General features: G+C 38.1%; 1 protein-coding gene across 1 annotated transcript in view; it reads left to right on the top strand.

Moving 5' to 3' along the window:
- Positions 1 to 15,164, top strand: part of LOC104537069 (potassium voltage-gated channel subfamily H member 1) — a gene marked incomplete at its 3' end in the record, with an annotated part of 39,556 nt that overhangs the window by 16,495 nt on the left and 7,897 nt on the right. The window contains exons 4-5 of the mRNA XM_010179849.1: positions 2,995 to 3,113; positions 10,122 to 10,514. Of these exons, the coding sequence (XP_010178151.1) occupies positions 2,995 to 3,113; positions 10,122 to 10,514 (512 nt within the window). The remainder of the gene's footprint in view (positions 1 to 2,994; positions 3,114 to 10,121; positions 10,515 to 15,164) is intronic.

Raw genomic sequence — 15,164 nt, 5'->3', positions numbered from 1 at the left:
CGTTCATTTTAATTTTCTTATGCCACATTCTACAGAACTAATATAATTATACTTTGAAGTTCCCACATTTTTATCTTCCTTTCGGACAAAAAAAAAGGCAATACAAGGAGGAGAGTACTCTGTCCTAAATAGGAGATTCATACACCTGGGACACTTGCATAGTGATTCGGTGTCTGGTTTGGGGCATATGCAACTCCACAACAACAACAGAGGGGCATGTGCAACTCCAACCTTGGCTTCCATGTGCTGTACCCAATGTATGGAGAGAGCTAGGATATATACTCCCAGCCTGCTCTTTTCAGATCTGCACTGGTTCAAAGAGCCAAGCTAAAAAGCCCTTCCTCTTCACTGAGTCTCTTGCCTATACATTTAGATTGTTTTCAGATCGGAGTTTGGAGCACATGGCAAGAGATCTCATCTTCATGGGAACAGTTCATCTGCGTACTATTCATGCACCCAGAAATGAGATTTGCAACATGTAGGGCAAGGGAGGTGCTTAGAGGCAATGCTGAGGTCAGAGGAATGGGTTAAGCTGTACCTTTCAAAAGGAGATACCTCTGGGGAGGAGGGGAAGGCACCCGAAGGTGGCTCAGCATTCATAGCTGCAAACCATGCCGCAGAGATGTTCGTCGGTGCTTTTGCACGAGAAAGCTCAGGTGAGGTGCTTCCTTCTCCTTCCCTCTTTGTGTCCGAATAGCCCCCTTAGAAAACTTGATGGTGGGAAGAAAATACACACTCAAAGGTTTTTTTCTCAGGTTTTGAACCGAATTTTGAATCTTCCAGGAAAATGCTCTACCTGTTCTGAGTTAGTGAAAGGGGCTGGCTGTTAACTGGCGTTAAAAACATTGTGTCTGGTAAGAAAGGCAGATTTCGAGTTCCCATGTGAAGCACGAACTCTCTCGTCTCTTCTGTTTGTCGCCAGCGCTGCCGGGCTGCAGCCGGCGAGGCCCTGGCTTCAGCACCACGGCCAGCACCCAGGGCTGCTCCCGCCTCCCCGCCCGCTCCCGCCCTCCCCGTCCAGCAGCTGGAAAACGCTTATATCCTCTTGGAACAACCCCCTTGGGCCTCATCAGTCTGGATTTACATCGCTGAAAATATACCGATGCTGATAGCCTCCTCCCATATGCCTGTAAAACAGGAAGAAAACATAGTAGTTCTGGCATATAAATTCTACAGAAGCAAAGCTTTTGGTTGGTATATATTGCTGTAGTTGTGTTGGCTTTGTAAAGGCTATTCTGATTTATATCAGCTGCAGATTAGCCGTTATGAATGTTTTCTCTCACCTGATCCATTCTTTACTGGCTTTACTCAGAAAGTAGTAAGACCTTCAAGCCTTATCAATTGCAGTTGGATTTCTTCATATACAGTAGAGAAAGAATACTCTTTATAAATGTATCTTAAAAACCAAACCAAAACAAAACCAAAAAAACCCAAAACCAAACCCATCACCTTCCATGGAAATGTACTGGAAGAAATCAAGTGATTTTAGGTCAGGTGTATAACATATGCAAACTGACCTCACTTTAGGTTTTGTCATGTTGATTTACTTATCTGAGAAACAGTCCTTTATTATAGTAGCTAATATTACATGGGTTTATCAGGAAGGATCTGGCTTCCTAGATGGAAATCATTCAATCTTCTTGCTGCTGAATACTGTCTGAAAGTGTTGACTTGTTCTGCTTAACTTGACTATTAAATTACTGGTGACAGACTTGCTTTAAAAGGTGCTTTAAGGCATAAAAACATATTCAGTTTTATTCTTGATTTTGGAGAGGACTGATGAATTCAGTCCTTCCCTTAGTAAATGCACCATTTTGCATATTTGTAAAGGAGAAAATGCTAAGCTCTCTTTTCAAGTCTGACGTGTAAGATCTTGTTCAAGACTGAATTAATGTAATCTGTTTATCTTTTGTGTTGACCTCTCAAATTACCAAATAAGTTCCTGCAAAATCCATCAAAGTGAGATGTTAATCAAGGATATGTTCAAAGTACTAGGCAGTATTTTAACCATCCATATTTGTGTATTTGACACGGATCATCTGCAGGCTAAACTTCAGACTGGTCTTTAAAAACTGTTAGTAGTATCATTTCTTCTGGTGATAAAACTGTAATGTGGAGGGAACTTTTTCCAGAATGAGGTTCTCATTAAGAACTGAATTTGCAAAGTGCTGAGCATCCTCAGTTGCAGGAGGTGAGACTGCTCAACAGTTCCCAGGTGGTGCTAGCATTTTTCAACACTGGGACTAAATGCACTGATACTTTCCTTTCAGAGTAGCAAAAATATCCAGATGTGTACTCTGCCTGACTCTGTGTTATGGCAAAGTACTGCTCATAAAGATTATAGTTGTAAAAAGCTCTTGTGACTGTCATTCAAGGTCTTCTATTTTGAGGGGTATTTGAAATGACTGTAAAAAATATACTGGATTAAAATTCAGCATATGATTTCTCTGCCAGAAGTTGCTAAATGTTTTATTAGAGTTTGAGAAATTCTATTTGTATATTTTCCCCTTTTGTTTAGAGAGGATAAAATTAATGATTTTGTTTTGCTTTGTCTGCTTTGCTTTTTGTTATCTTATGTATATTTTTCTGCTTATGCCAGATCTATGTTTGATACATCTGAGGCCAGATTCACTCTTGTTACAGGCAACTGTAATTTTCATTGTGCATGATTCCAGTCTTACATCTTGATTAGTCTGGAGTGTTTTCTGCAGTAGTGAGAGATCTGAATCTGCCCATTGGGTTTAATAGAAGATTATTGTGAAGTGGACATTTATCCTTACAGAAGATGCAGTTCATGTAACAGCACTCTCATAAAGCCATTGAATACTAAGTCTCTGCAGTCATGGTTTTCATTGTTTTACCACCCGACACCTATCTTGTGACTTGCTCTTATGTGGTACTTGGTTAAATTATACTCACTTGTGGTCATGAGGCTTTATGTGGTACACTTGTAGCTTTTCTGGTAATGTGTATAATCTTGCATGTTTTCTCAAGGTTGGGGAAAGTTTGCTCGTTTGACGCGTGCCCTCACAAGCAGCCGAGGCGTGCTGCAGCAGCTTGCTCCGAGCGTGCAGAAAGGAGAGAATGTTCACAAGCATTCGCGTCTTGCTGAGGTAACGTTTTCTTTCCCTGAGAGACCAAAATGAAATGTTTTTAGTCTTTATGGATATGTTGTCTCTGGGTGAGCCAAGCACTGTCTGTCTCCCTTGCCCTGGGAGTCTGAAGCCTGGTGGTCATCATGATGGCTCAGAATATAGCATGTGCTGTGAAATGTGTCCTGTGACAATGGAATAAAAATGGGTGTCCAAAAGACTCCATGTAACCTAATTGCAGTGTCGTGTTGCACATCTCAGCAAAGTCTTATGATGGTTTTATTATTAAAGTAGTACTTTCTTGCTTAGTTTCCATCCTTCTGAGGATCTTAGTGTTAGTAGGATCTTGGACTATTCACTTGTGTAAAATTGAAGTGAGAAAAACTCAGGCTAGCACTGAAGGAAATTCAGGAAAATCCTTGACATGGATTTTCTCTGCATTTTATTTATGTCTAGTTCTTTTTCAGTGGGATCCCAATCCTGCTATAAAACTTGTTAAAACATATGTTTGAGTTACTGGTTTTGTGGACAGAACAGCTGTAAGATGCCACAAGCAACACCGCAGACAAATTAGGAAAATGAAACCTTGTGATTTAAGTAGACTCAAAGTCCTAAGAAAAGCTCCAGGCAGGAAAGGCTCCTTGAAGTACTTACAGTTTTAGGACTTTTGCCACGAGGGGGAGAGCTGTCCCAGGTTTCCTGTAGCAGGGTCTCCCTTGGGGTGAAAACAGCTTAGGGAAAATCTTGATAATGCTGTTAATGACAGCATGGCCAATATAACATGACACTTCTGTATCAGCTATTGCTGTGAATGCCATGGCTGCAGCTGTGACTCTTGTCAATAACTCTTACTCTTCCTGTGTAGCCATTGATAGGCCCCATGTGGTCTTCATATAGTCAGTAGTCTGTTAATTTTGCCCTGTCATAATTTATATGCAAAATAAACAACTCCTGCTTAGGTCTGTTTTATTATCACATGTGACAATGAAATTCCCATGGACAGGAGCTTACCTTTTCAGTATTTAACACAAATATACTCAAGAATGGAAAACTGATTTCTGCTGGAAGTAGAGAAATAACAGATCACAGTAGCACAGAGAAGGAGCAGACATCTACATGGACGCTATACTGTAGAAATACCATGTGATTATCACATGTCCACCGTGAGATTGCTTTAGTGGCCTGGAATTGGGGAATAGCCTGCCTCCTAATCCTTCTCAAGGTTTAGCAACAAATATTCCTTCCTTCCCTTTAGATGTCTACCCTTTAAATCATGCTAAAATGTAGGCGGTGGAATGTAAGGCAAAGGATCTGAGGTTATTCTGTTTGAGTCAGTGCACCTCAGCCTGGACCTAAGTGACTACACATTACTGAAAACGTTTTGCAAGCCAATGTGCTCAACAAGTCTTTGCTAAGTATTCTAACTGCCACAGTCACTTGATTCATTACGAATAATAAAGGACAAGTGTATAGTTTTCACGTCTGAAATGATTTTCTTTAATTGCCGACAGAATATTGCAGTCATTATTTTAAAAAGAACATTAGCCCCAGCTGTGATGTTAGATGTCTTGTTGTATATCTGCCGTAATTCCACTTAAGTCAATAGCACTACACTGGAGAAAAGCAGAGCGCAGATAATCATACAGACAAGCCCACTGTTCTTCCTTATTCTGGAAAGATGTCTCCATAATATTGAACATGGGATCTCTAACAATTCCCTGTTGTATTTTCAAATCTCTTTTTTTTCCCCCCTTCACCTTTGCAGTAGCCTATTTGAAATTTAAGTTCAAATTAAAATTCATCCTTTTTCTACTCGCTCTGGCATTTCACGTAAGTCTTGTTTTTTCAAGAAAGCTCTTCATTTATTGGAATACTATTTGTGTTGCTCTTAGTCCCTTATCACATATATTTTTGAGTATCTGGGGAGCCAGATATGTCCTAGAACCTGGGTGAGACAAGGTGTTGTACAAACATAAAATGGGAGCCTGGCACAAAAGCTTGCAATTTCTTTTATAATTTATGAAATACTAGTTTAAGAAAGGTGTTAGTAGCAAACTACTTTGCTTTATCCAGAGTCCATGGATAATCCAAGCAGCGTCTTTTAAGCCTCATTCTCTGACTTTTGCCAGTATGTATAGATTTGTTTAGCCTGACTTCTCTAATAGCAGTCATATGAAAACTGCTTAAATTAATTATACAATTAATGCAAGGGTGTTAGGTAACACTGTGAGTACATTTTGCAATAAGTGTATAAAGTAATCAATAAATTTCTGTGGCCTTATCACCAAGGAGCTATTGTAGGAACCATTCTTCCTGGGCACTGCATGGTACATGTGTCCTCTGCACCTATAGTGTTAGCTGAGGTATTCTGTACATTTAACAGGCAGTTCTGGGTAAACAAGATGGTGTCATAATCTTAAAAAATGTGATAGTTATGAGAAATAAAAGCAGAAAAATTATAATGGTGCTTAGCAGCACTGCCTAATAATGGAAATTCTGCAATTTTTTTGATAAGCCCTGTTTATCAAGGACTTATAACTGCCATTAAAATCTACTTCAAGTTCAGGCTTAGCATCTAGCCCTTGGCTTGGGAGCAATTTGTGTGGGTGCCTGTGGAAACAAAAGCAGAGGAGAGTGAGAGAAAGCAAACGTGTGCAGTTGAAAGCACAAAAGGGAAGGATTAAGCTGAAAATGAATTATTGTTTGTGTGTTCCCCCCCCAAGTCTTAAAAAGAAATAAATCATTGTAACCGCTTGTTAATGCACTTTCATGAGTCCTGACTGGTGATATATTCACAATTTTTAAAAAATTTAGAGTATATATTTTTGAAGTTTGTTACATTAAAAAAATGAACAGAGCCTTGTGAAAGCCATTATTAAATTAGTAATTTCTACTCTTGAAATAATATTCTCCAGCTTTAGAGGGCTATTAAAACATCATGCATCATTATCACAAATAATAAATGCAGATAATACAACTGTAGTGGCTGATGAATCATAAGTAATTGGAATTATACTTTCACTAATAACTTTCTGAAACAAGTATTTCTTTTACTATGGTATAACTACATAATTGAGAAAAATCTTCCAAAACCAGAGCTGTTTCAGTTATTTAGAAAATGATAGTAATGAAAGATTTGTTTAGTGCAAATGGGTGGAAGCTCAGCATATCAGTTTTTATAGTTGTGTACATTTTCTTCATGATTACTTTTATATTAATATCTCTTTTTTTTCTTTCCCTCTCCAGGAAAAGATCCTTTACAAGCAGTTTGAATCTAGTTAGTTTGTGTGGGTGGGTAACCACATGACTGCTTTAGCAAATACCAGGTTTCAGGTTAGCACTACTCTCCCTAGAGGCTGGAGGTGCAGCAAGAGCACCTTGGAATAGGACAGGAGATACGTCCCTTTGCATCTACCTGGCTGTGCTATATGATGCAGAGAGAGTGGAGTTTGTAGCTTTTAGTCTCCAGATGACTCAGGGGTGATGTGTGTGTGTCTGGAAGTATGGTGAAGAAATAGACTGTATGTGGCCTTTGGTGTGAAAAGCGGAGCAAAGAGCTCTCCTAACTTCCAGTGCAGCAGTCTGACAAAACCTAGAGCTTTAGCACTAAGCTCTATTATTTCTGTACAGCGCTGTGCTCTCTTGTTGTACTTAACACCAAAAGCGCGTGTTTATTCTCTGTGATAATTAAGCTTTGTTGCAGTGATTTTTCTCTTCCTTCAATGAAAAGAAGATTTTGGTGCCTTTGAAAGCTCTTGGCTGGCAGTCTTGGAGGCTGCAAGAACTTTGCAATCTGTAAAGCAAGTTGCCTTTCCTGGGAAAGGTAGCATGAGTCAAGACAGTGCCCTTCTTCCATCTCAATCTATGATGTAACAGTTCATCTCTCTAGCAACGCCAGCAAGATGTTGGAGTGGTTTTATAATGTGCACATTAGTGATGTAGTGAGAGGAAGCCAGGGCTAGGACTTTTCACCCCCACCCAAGCAAAAGATTGAACCCCTCCCCTCCCCCTGCTTGCTGCAGGTGGCTTTCCCTGCCTTGCAAGTGATTGATATCCCTACGTCATTCCTTGATGCTCATCTCCTGCCCTGTTCCTGCCCCTTCTTTTGAGATTCATACCCATACTGCTGGTGGACATCCTTCCATTGGAGACCAGCTAAAGCTATGGCCCCTGATCACTTTAAATAGCCATTGGTTGAGCTTAAGTAGAGTCCAAGGTCGTCGTGGAAGTTCAAAAGACTTATTAATAAGGTCCCTAGCCATTCACATAGTTTGAAGTACATTTACTTTCTAAATAAAAAGGGAAGGAGACATCAATCCTTTCATTTTCCTGTGCTGTAGCCCTTTGAATCTCAAACAAGCTAGGGGAGAGTGCTTTGTACTTGGTGATGACATTTTAATACACTGAAGCAGCAAAGTTGTTTTTTTTTTTCTTAACAAGTTGAGACTAGAAGTCTGTTTTTCTCTGCATTCAGTTAAGTTTTATATCCTTGCAGTTCCACTGAATTTAATGTATTTTATTTATTTACAGCAAAACAACAGACATCATAATTTATTCCCTTCTGTATTGCTAAGCCAAGATTGTTCTTGCCTTTGTTCCTATTATTCAGGTATATGGGAATCCATTAGTACATTTTCCAGTAACTTCTGTTTGGATGATGCAAAAAAGTTCTTGGAGTACAAAGAGACCAGCAGTGGCCAAACTGGAGTATATTTTTTATATATATATATAAATATAGATATGTACATATGTATGTATAAGTACATATGGTATAGTGTATATATGTAGTATATATACATTATATTTATATACACATATATATAAAATAAGAATCAAACTGACAAGAACTAACAATTTTTTTTCTCAGTGTTTCATGGTTGGGGTTCCAGTGCTGATGAGAATGTTACCAGAATGTTTAACTTTTTAGAATAAGATCAGAGTCTAAAAAAATAAGTTCTAGGAGACATGTGATTGCAAATAAGCAATTATGTTTTCACCTTGCATTTAAGGAGTGATGCAGTCTACCCACACTAGCAAGATCTCAGCATTAGAACTGAAATCCAGTTAACTGACTGAAAAATGTTACTATGTGATAGAAAGTGCTTGGTTTTGTTGATCAGTTATTCCAGTGAGTGAATATTGCGGAGGACTCCCCATGCCCAGTGAAGCATATTTCAGGCTTGGGATCTCATGTTAGAGCTGCTACTCATGCAAACCCTCATAAAAGCCAGTAGTAGCTCAGTGCTCTCCAACTGATTCAGGTTCAACTGTGCTGTTCAATAGGGAGAACAGGGGGTATTTGCAATGTTGAGCTTGGGCTAGAGTTTTTGTCAAGAAAAGACGTCCTAACATTTGTTGCTGGCGCTGCAACCAAACCCTGAAGGTGACACTGCTCTGAGTACACCTTCTAACTCAGTACCCAACCTGTGCCTCTTCCTGTCACTACCAGTGACTTCTGGGGACTACATTGACTGACCAGTGCCTCCTGCAGAGAAGGACTGCTTCTATCTTGTGCTGCTTCTGGCATCTCCCGCCAAAAGGCAACTTTGGGGTTTTTTTTGGTGGGATTTTATTTGTTTATTTGTTTGGTTTAAAACAAAAATTCTAAGTCTTTTTTTTTTTTTTTAAACTGTTTTTAAACTGTTGATGCTGCTGTGCTAACATGCAGGTCTCTGAGCAGGTAATGATACTTCTCTTCTGGAGAACATTCTGGACTCAAAGTCAGTAGGCTTGCAACTCCTCTTGTCATTTACAGATGTGCAAGGGGCTGTGATCTCACAGTGTCTCACCTCTGTTGTGCACAAAAGTAAGGGATTATGTGATATTCAAAGCAGCAGGGAACTTGATCTGAGGCTGTTTTGTCCAAGTAGGACTCTTGTAGCTGATTGTTTTCTTTTGTCCCCTTTGGCTTATTCTTTTGGAAAAAAGCCCACCAGTTTGCCACAAAAAAAATGAACAAACCAACCAGAAAACACTTAGAAAAGTCTGCAGATAAAAATAAGTGTCTCAGTAATAGACGTTAAAAAAGCTGAGATAAGGAGTGTGAAAGGAAGACATCCTCCTATTATAGCTATGTTGTCTGATCTTTTCCCTGAGAAGGTGGCCATTTAATTTCCTTCTGTGCTTCCTGTTGCTCTGAACTATGTGTAAATAAATGTGAAAAAGGAATGGTGCTCCTAAATAGTTCTCCCAGGTTCTATGAGTTTGGCATTAGCAAACACATCTCACTCAAGCAAAACTCCCATCTTCCTTTCAGTTTTCACCCATAGCTCATTCAAGGTAAATTTCATTTTAAAATGTAACTTATCTTTATTTGGAGACAGATTCTTCATGCTGGTTTCACCCTCATATGTATTCATAGATGTAACCAAACACATTCTTGTTCATAGGAATGTAAAAGAAACTTTAGTTCCCAAGAATTGAATAAATGATCATAAAACACATGCTGACAGATCATTTTTTGCTGTAGCGCTTTTTTGAATTCAGACCTAACTGCATTGCAACTTGACTGTACACCATCAGAGAGTGAAGACACTGATCTTTTCTCAGTGAAAAGTTACAGTTCAAGATGAATTTATTGAGGCTAATGTTAGTTAACCATGGGCTTTGGTCCTGCACAGCCCAGAGAAGAAGAATGAAAGCCTCTGCATTCATGATAGATTGCAGTATAAGACTATTTCAAATATGATATAGTGAAGAGTTAAGTAGATAATATTGAAAAACAGTGTGGTCCCGTGGTCGTGGTGCTGGACTGGAACTCAGAAGTTGTAGTATTTTCTTGGAGAACCTACGCATTAGGCTTGGTGTCAAAAAAGAATTAATGGCATTAAAAGAAACAGCAACAGACTGATGCTGATTTGTTCAACAGAATACTTATTCTGACTTGCTTACCATTTGGTAATTATAAAAGAAGTTAATGCACATGTATTTTTATCAACTGTTGTACTGAGCTTGCAAATCTACAGTGTGAAAAATAATGTTAAAATATTAAGCATATGTTCTGTTTCTCCTGAAATCTCTATACTACAGGTGTTGCAGCTGGGCTCCGAAATCCTCCCACAGTACAAACAAGAGGCACCAAAGACTCCACCACATATAATTTTGCATTATTGTGTTTTCAAGACTACATGGGACTGGATCATCTTGATTTTAACCTTCTACACTGCTATTTTGGTCCCTTACAATGTCTCCTTTAAAACCAAACAGAACAACGTGGCATGGCTAGTAGTTGACAGCATTGTAGATGTCATTTTTTTGGTAGACATTGTGCTTAATTTCCATACCACCTTTGTGGGGCCAGCAGGAGAGGTGATCTCTGACCCAAAGCTGATTCGCATGAATTACTTGAAGACGTGGTTTGTGATCGATCTGCTCTCATGCTTGCCATATGATGTCATCAATGCATTTGAGAATGTTGATGAGGTCAGTATACTTGTTCTACTTCCATCCATTAATTATTACTTAATGGTTGGGGGAGAGGTTGTGGGGAAGAAGAAAGAAATATATGCTTTAAATATATTGAATTAGTATATGTGTGTCTCTAGTAGTTGCCCTCAGCACACATAGAGGTTTGCTTATGACTCCTAGCCAGAAGAGTCTGTCTTTAACTGCACTGGAAGAGGCTGAGGTTTTTGATGTCAGAAATCTGTGTTTATTTTCATTCATTCTACAACCTTAGATGTAGAAACAGGCAGCAGAACCTCTGTACAACACCAAGGACAACTGCTTCATGTGACTTACCATGAACAGTGTGTACTGGTGTGTCAGGGTAGTTTCTTGAGGCAGAGTTCTCTTGCCTTCACTGTTGACTGAACAAAATATGTCCACTAATGGCAATTCTTCGCATTAACAATTGGGATGTATAATACACTTTTCTCAGCTGCTTCCAATACAATATAACAGGTGGTAAAGAGGCAGGCAGTGACTCACTAAATCTTCTCATACCACCAGAAAGTATGGTGTGGGTATCTGATGATCCATGCAGCGTTGTTTGGCAACAGCTGTTTTAGAGGAAGGTGAAGCAACTGAAGATGCTGGTTTGATACTTGTTTGGTAATTAGAAGAAAGGATAGGGGGAAATATGAAAATCTAGACTCTTCCTTAATTCTTGCTCATTTCTTTTGGAACAGGTTACAAGCCAGCAAAAGAACTAACGTTCAGACACTTAAAACCACAATACTATGCTGTTTTAATGGCTTAGTCTCCTACCGGATCAGGCTGCCAAGGAAATATTCCTAAACTAAATAGGAACCTATTAAGGTTCCATCCCTAAATAGTTCAGAGAGTTAATGACTTGCTACTAAAATCTCAAAGACAATTCCAGGAGTCTACTTACAGTTATATGTTATAAAGCCTGTACCATCAAGTAATTATGTGTTTGTATTTATCTGTGACACATACTAAACCTGTGACATACATACACATCTCATCAGTGCATAGTGTTTAATTTGTAGCCTATAAAATTTAATTTTTATGAGTTCCTTTAAAATATGTGTATGTTATAAAAGGCATCCTAGCTCTTAGAAGAAAATTATTTCAAGTAAAATATCTGTGCAAAGCCATAAGGCCTCATTACTTTTGTAAAAATAGACTATACAGGTTTTTATCAAATTTAAAGTATTTAAAGTGTCTTCCTCAATGACTTGAGGACAAGTAGACAAACTATTGGATACATTGGAAAAAACTTACTATTATTTGATATTTAATTCCCTAGAGAGGCTTTCATTTTATATAAAGCTACAGACTGAAATAACGCAAACGAGATCAAGCAGAAAAGCCTTGTGAGACTTGTCCTTAAATATTTGTTTGTCATAAAAAGGACCCAGGCTGCAGATTACTGTGCAGGGCTTTCACATATTACTTTGCTGTGACACTGGTAAAGTAATGGAAGGAGTGGCCATATGTCAGTTTCTGACATTTAGACTGAAATAGTGGGGGGGGGAAGAAAGATCAAGAGACAAAAATAAAAGGAAGGAAGCTTTTCTCACCCACTGCAGATAGTAGCAACCTGATGATAATTTTGCTGGTAGAGCATTTAATAAATATAGACTGGTGATGTGACCTACAGAACATGCCTGAGGAAAATGTCTATACCAGTGGCTGTGACAGCCCTCTCAGGCTCGTGGTAGCAATTCCGCAGAGAAATTCTGGTTGTGTGAGTTTGAATTTCTCCAGGTTCTCTGTCTCAGTGTTGCCTTGGAACACTGAGGAGCTGATCAGTACTTCAGTTTTCCTATGGCTTTTCAGCAGTGTCCTTAATGAGTATAACAGTGTTTTAGTTATTCTAGCTATTGTGCCCAAGGAAAAATACATTTTTCTTGATGCTATTCTTTCAAGACTGTTCATCTCTATTTCCCCTAGTGGGTTCTGACATTTAGCTGGTATAAATCATTGTAGGGTCATTAGAGCAGAGTTTCCACTGGTGTAAATTTCTGTACTTCTATTAAGGTCTCATAGACTGGTTTACAGGACCTGAGGGGCTTTGCCAGCAATACCAGCAGAATAACGTAGCGCACATCAACTGGGGATTTAGGACAGTATATGCTGATCACTGTTTCATGAACTGCCTGTAGAGAGAAAGATAACCTTTTATTAAAGAAGAAGAAGAAAAAGAGCCACATTCAAGGAGTCTTGAAAGGCTTTGCTTTATATCTTCTCTGTTGTGTAGAGCATTCCCTTGTGAGTCAACTCCCTTTCTTCAAACTTGCTGGTTTTAATCTTGCTTGTCTCTCACCCTGGATTACACATTATATTACTTTGCAGCTGGATAAAGTCAGCTGCAAGGCTGCACAGTTATAAGTAGCCAAACTGGTTTGTTATCTATGTGTCACTTTGATTTTGCTATTACACTGGAGTTAGTAGGTGACCATTGCTGCTGATGATGTTTTTTTTTTTTTTTTGTCCTAACGTGAATACTCTTCAAAATTGGCAGAGACTAAACAATGCCCAGTGTCAACAGTGGTGATAAAATGAGATTAAGACTATAAATTGCTATTTTCCTATTTTGGTATTTTCCATATATGATTTTAAACAAAAGGAAGTAGAATCCTGACCTTGTTGCGGTCCCTGTAGTGAAGGGGGACTGGGACAGGTGGAGGCTTACTGTTTTTTCTACCTACTGTCATTCTCTGTTAAAAGAAATGTCACTGAAGACACTGAGGATGTGATGGAGGAACTAACTTGACAAGTCAATTTGTTTTTAAGAATGCCGTAATTACTGTGATGGAGACAATGAATTGATTTGCAAGGGACACAGGACCTGGAGCTGAAGAAGTATGAAGTTGTGTATATAGGGTGTTGAGGCTCTTTTGGCTCTGGGTAATTTTGGGACTGTCCTATCACTTAGCTCTTGATAGATTAATAGTGAAACCATTTTTGTTGGCTTTAAGGTGATCCACCAATGTAAGATTAATTGTGACATGTGAAACTAGAGTTGATCAGTATTTTTGACAAGCAGTTATTAATAAAAAAATAATATGTTGGATTTTTTTAAGTAACTTTTTGTTTTGTAATTTTCTTCATTAGTCCATTATATTTTGTAATGGAAAATATTATCTTGAAACAAAATCGAGTGCGGCTTCTGTGTTTTTCAGGCAGTTTCAAAATTCTTGGGGTTTGTTGTAGTTTGGAACATTAATACATTTTCAATTCACATTTTTAATATAATTGAAATTCCAGTTTCCTCTCTGCACTATTTTTGTCCACAAAAAGACTTTGAATTCATTAACTATTAATCAATACAACTATTAATAACTACAATTAATGCAAGAGGCACTTAAGTATGAATAGCCACATTCTACAGATAGAACAGGAAAGAAATACATTAATGTCTTTGTTCAAGGCCATAGAATTCAATATGAGAATATATGAAGTTTCTGATCTCAAATGCTGTGCTCAAAGAGTCAGGACATTATCTCATATTCAGACATGAACAGAATTCAACAAGTGAAGGAATGAATAGCTGTAGAGAAATTTCCATTGTTATCCAAATGATAGTAAAGTTATAAATGTTTCTTCTGGTTTCTCTGTATAGCAAGCTAATTATACAGTTCAATACAGATTACTTTCTTGACCTGCCATAGAACTTCAAGAAAAGAAAATACTCCACCGATCGATGAATCAACTTAATGCTAGGCTTAGACTTTCTGCTGCCAAGACAATATGTCATGCTGTAGTATAGTTTGAGTAAGAAATGAAAATATTCATCTAAACTTTACACAGTGCCTTAAAGCATGTGGTGTTAGTCTCTTCTGTATTTGAATGATCACAATAACATTTGACAGTAATCCTTTACAATAATTAGTATTATTCCTCATTTAAGGAAATACCACCTACTTTGGGGGATAATGTTATCTTTTTCTGTTCAGACATCAATCTGTGGATTTAATAAAACACAGACTTAAAGAAAAATCCACAGTTTTTTTGCCAGAACAATGCAATTTAAGACTTTGAATTTCAAAGGCAAGCTGAAGCATATTTTTGCAGTGTCAGCTTGAGCGATTTTATACTGTGTTTTTCAGCCATAATACCGTAAGTTGTAACTTATATTGAAAAAAATATTATTTATTACATGTGACACTGTTGTTGTGAAATCTCATGGTAGGAGTGGAATCCAGTCATGTCACCACCATATAAATCTCTGAAGCAGGGAGTTTGTAGTAGTAATTGCTATCTGTATTTGAATGGAACACTATGATCAATTGTTGTCTGGTGCCGAATGAAGAACCATCCATCACTCTTATTAGTTGAGGTAGAAGAGATATAAATGCATAGGAAAAGATCATCAGGAAAGATGTATTCAATATAAAAGATCTAGTGTTCACTTAAGTGCATGAATGAGAGAGAAGCTAGCATGTAGGCAAAGAAGATACACAGCTTTGATAGGACAAAATTCATGATGATAAAAAAAAGTCCCGGAAAAAAAATCACAATATAAAGGTAATAGAAGTAAATTAAGCTATTTGGTGCTAAGTAAGCATGATGTAGCTGGAAAGCAAACAGTGAGTTGAGAGAGGAAAAAATAAATGTGTTGCCGGTCAGAATGTTGGCAGCCCTCTGAGGCAGTACTTTTGC

This window comes from Mesitornis unicolor, unplaced genomic scaffold (assembly GCF_000695765.1).
Source record: "Mesitornis unicolor isolate BGI_N332 unplaced genomic scaffold, ASM69576v1 scaffold202, whole genome shotgun sequence".
Lineage (NCBI taxonomy): Eukaryota > Metazoa > Chordata > Aves > Mesitornithiformes > Mesitornithidae > Mesitornis > Mesitornis unicolor.
This window is presented reverse-complemented; position numbering and strand designations above follow the sequence as displayed.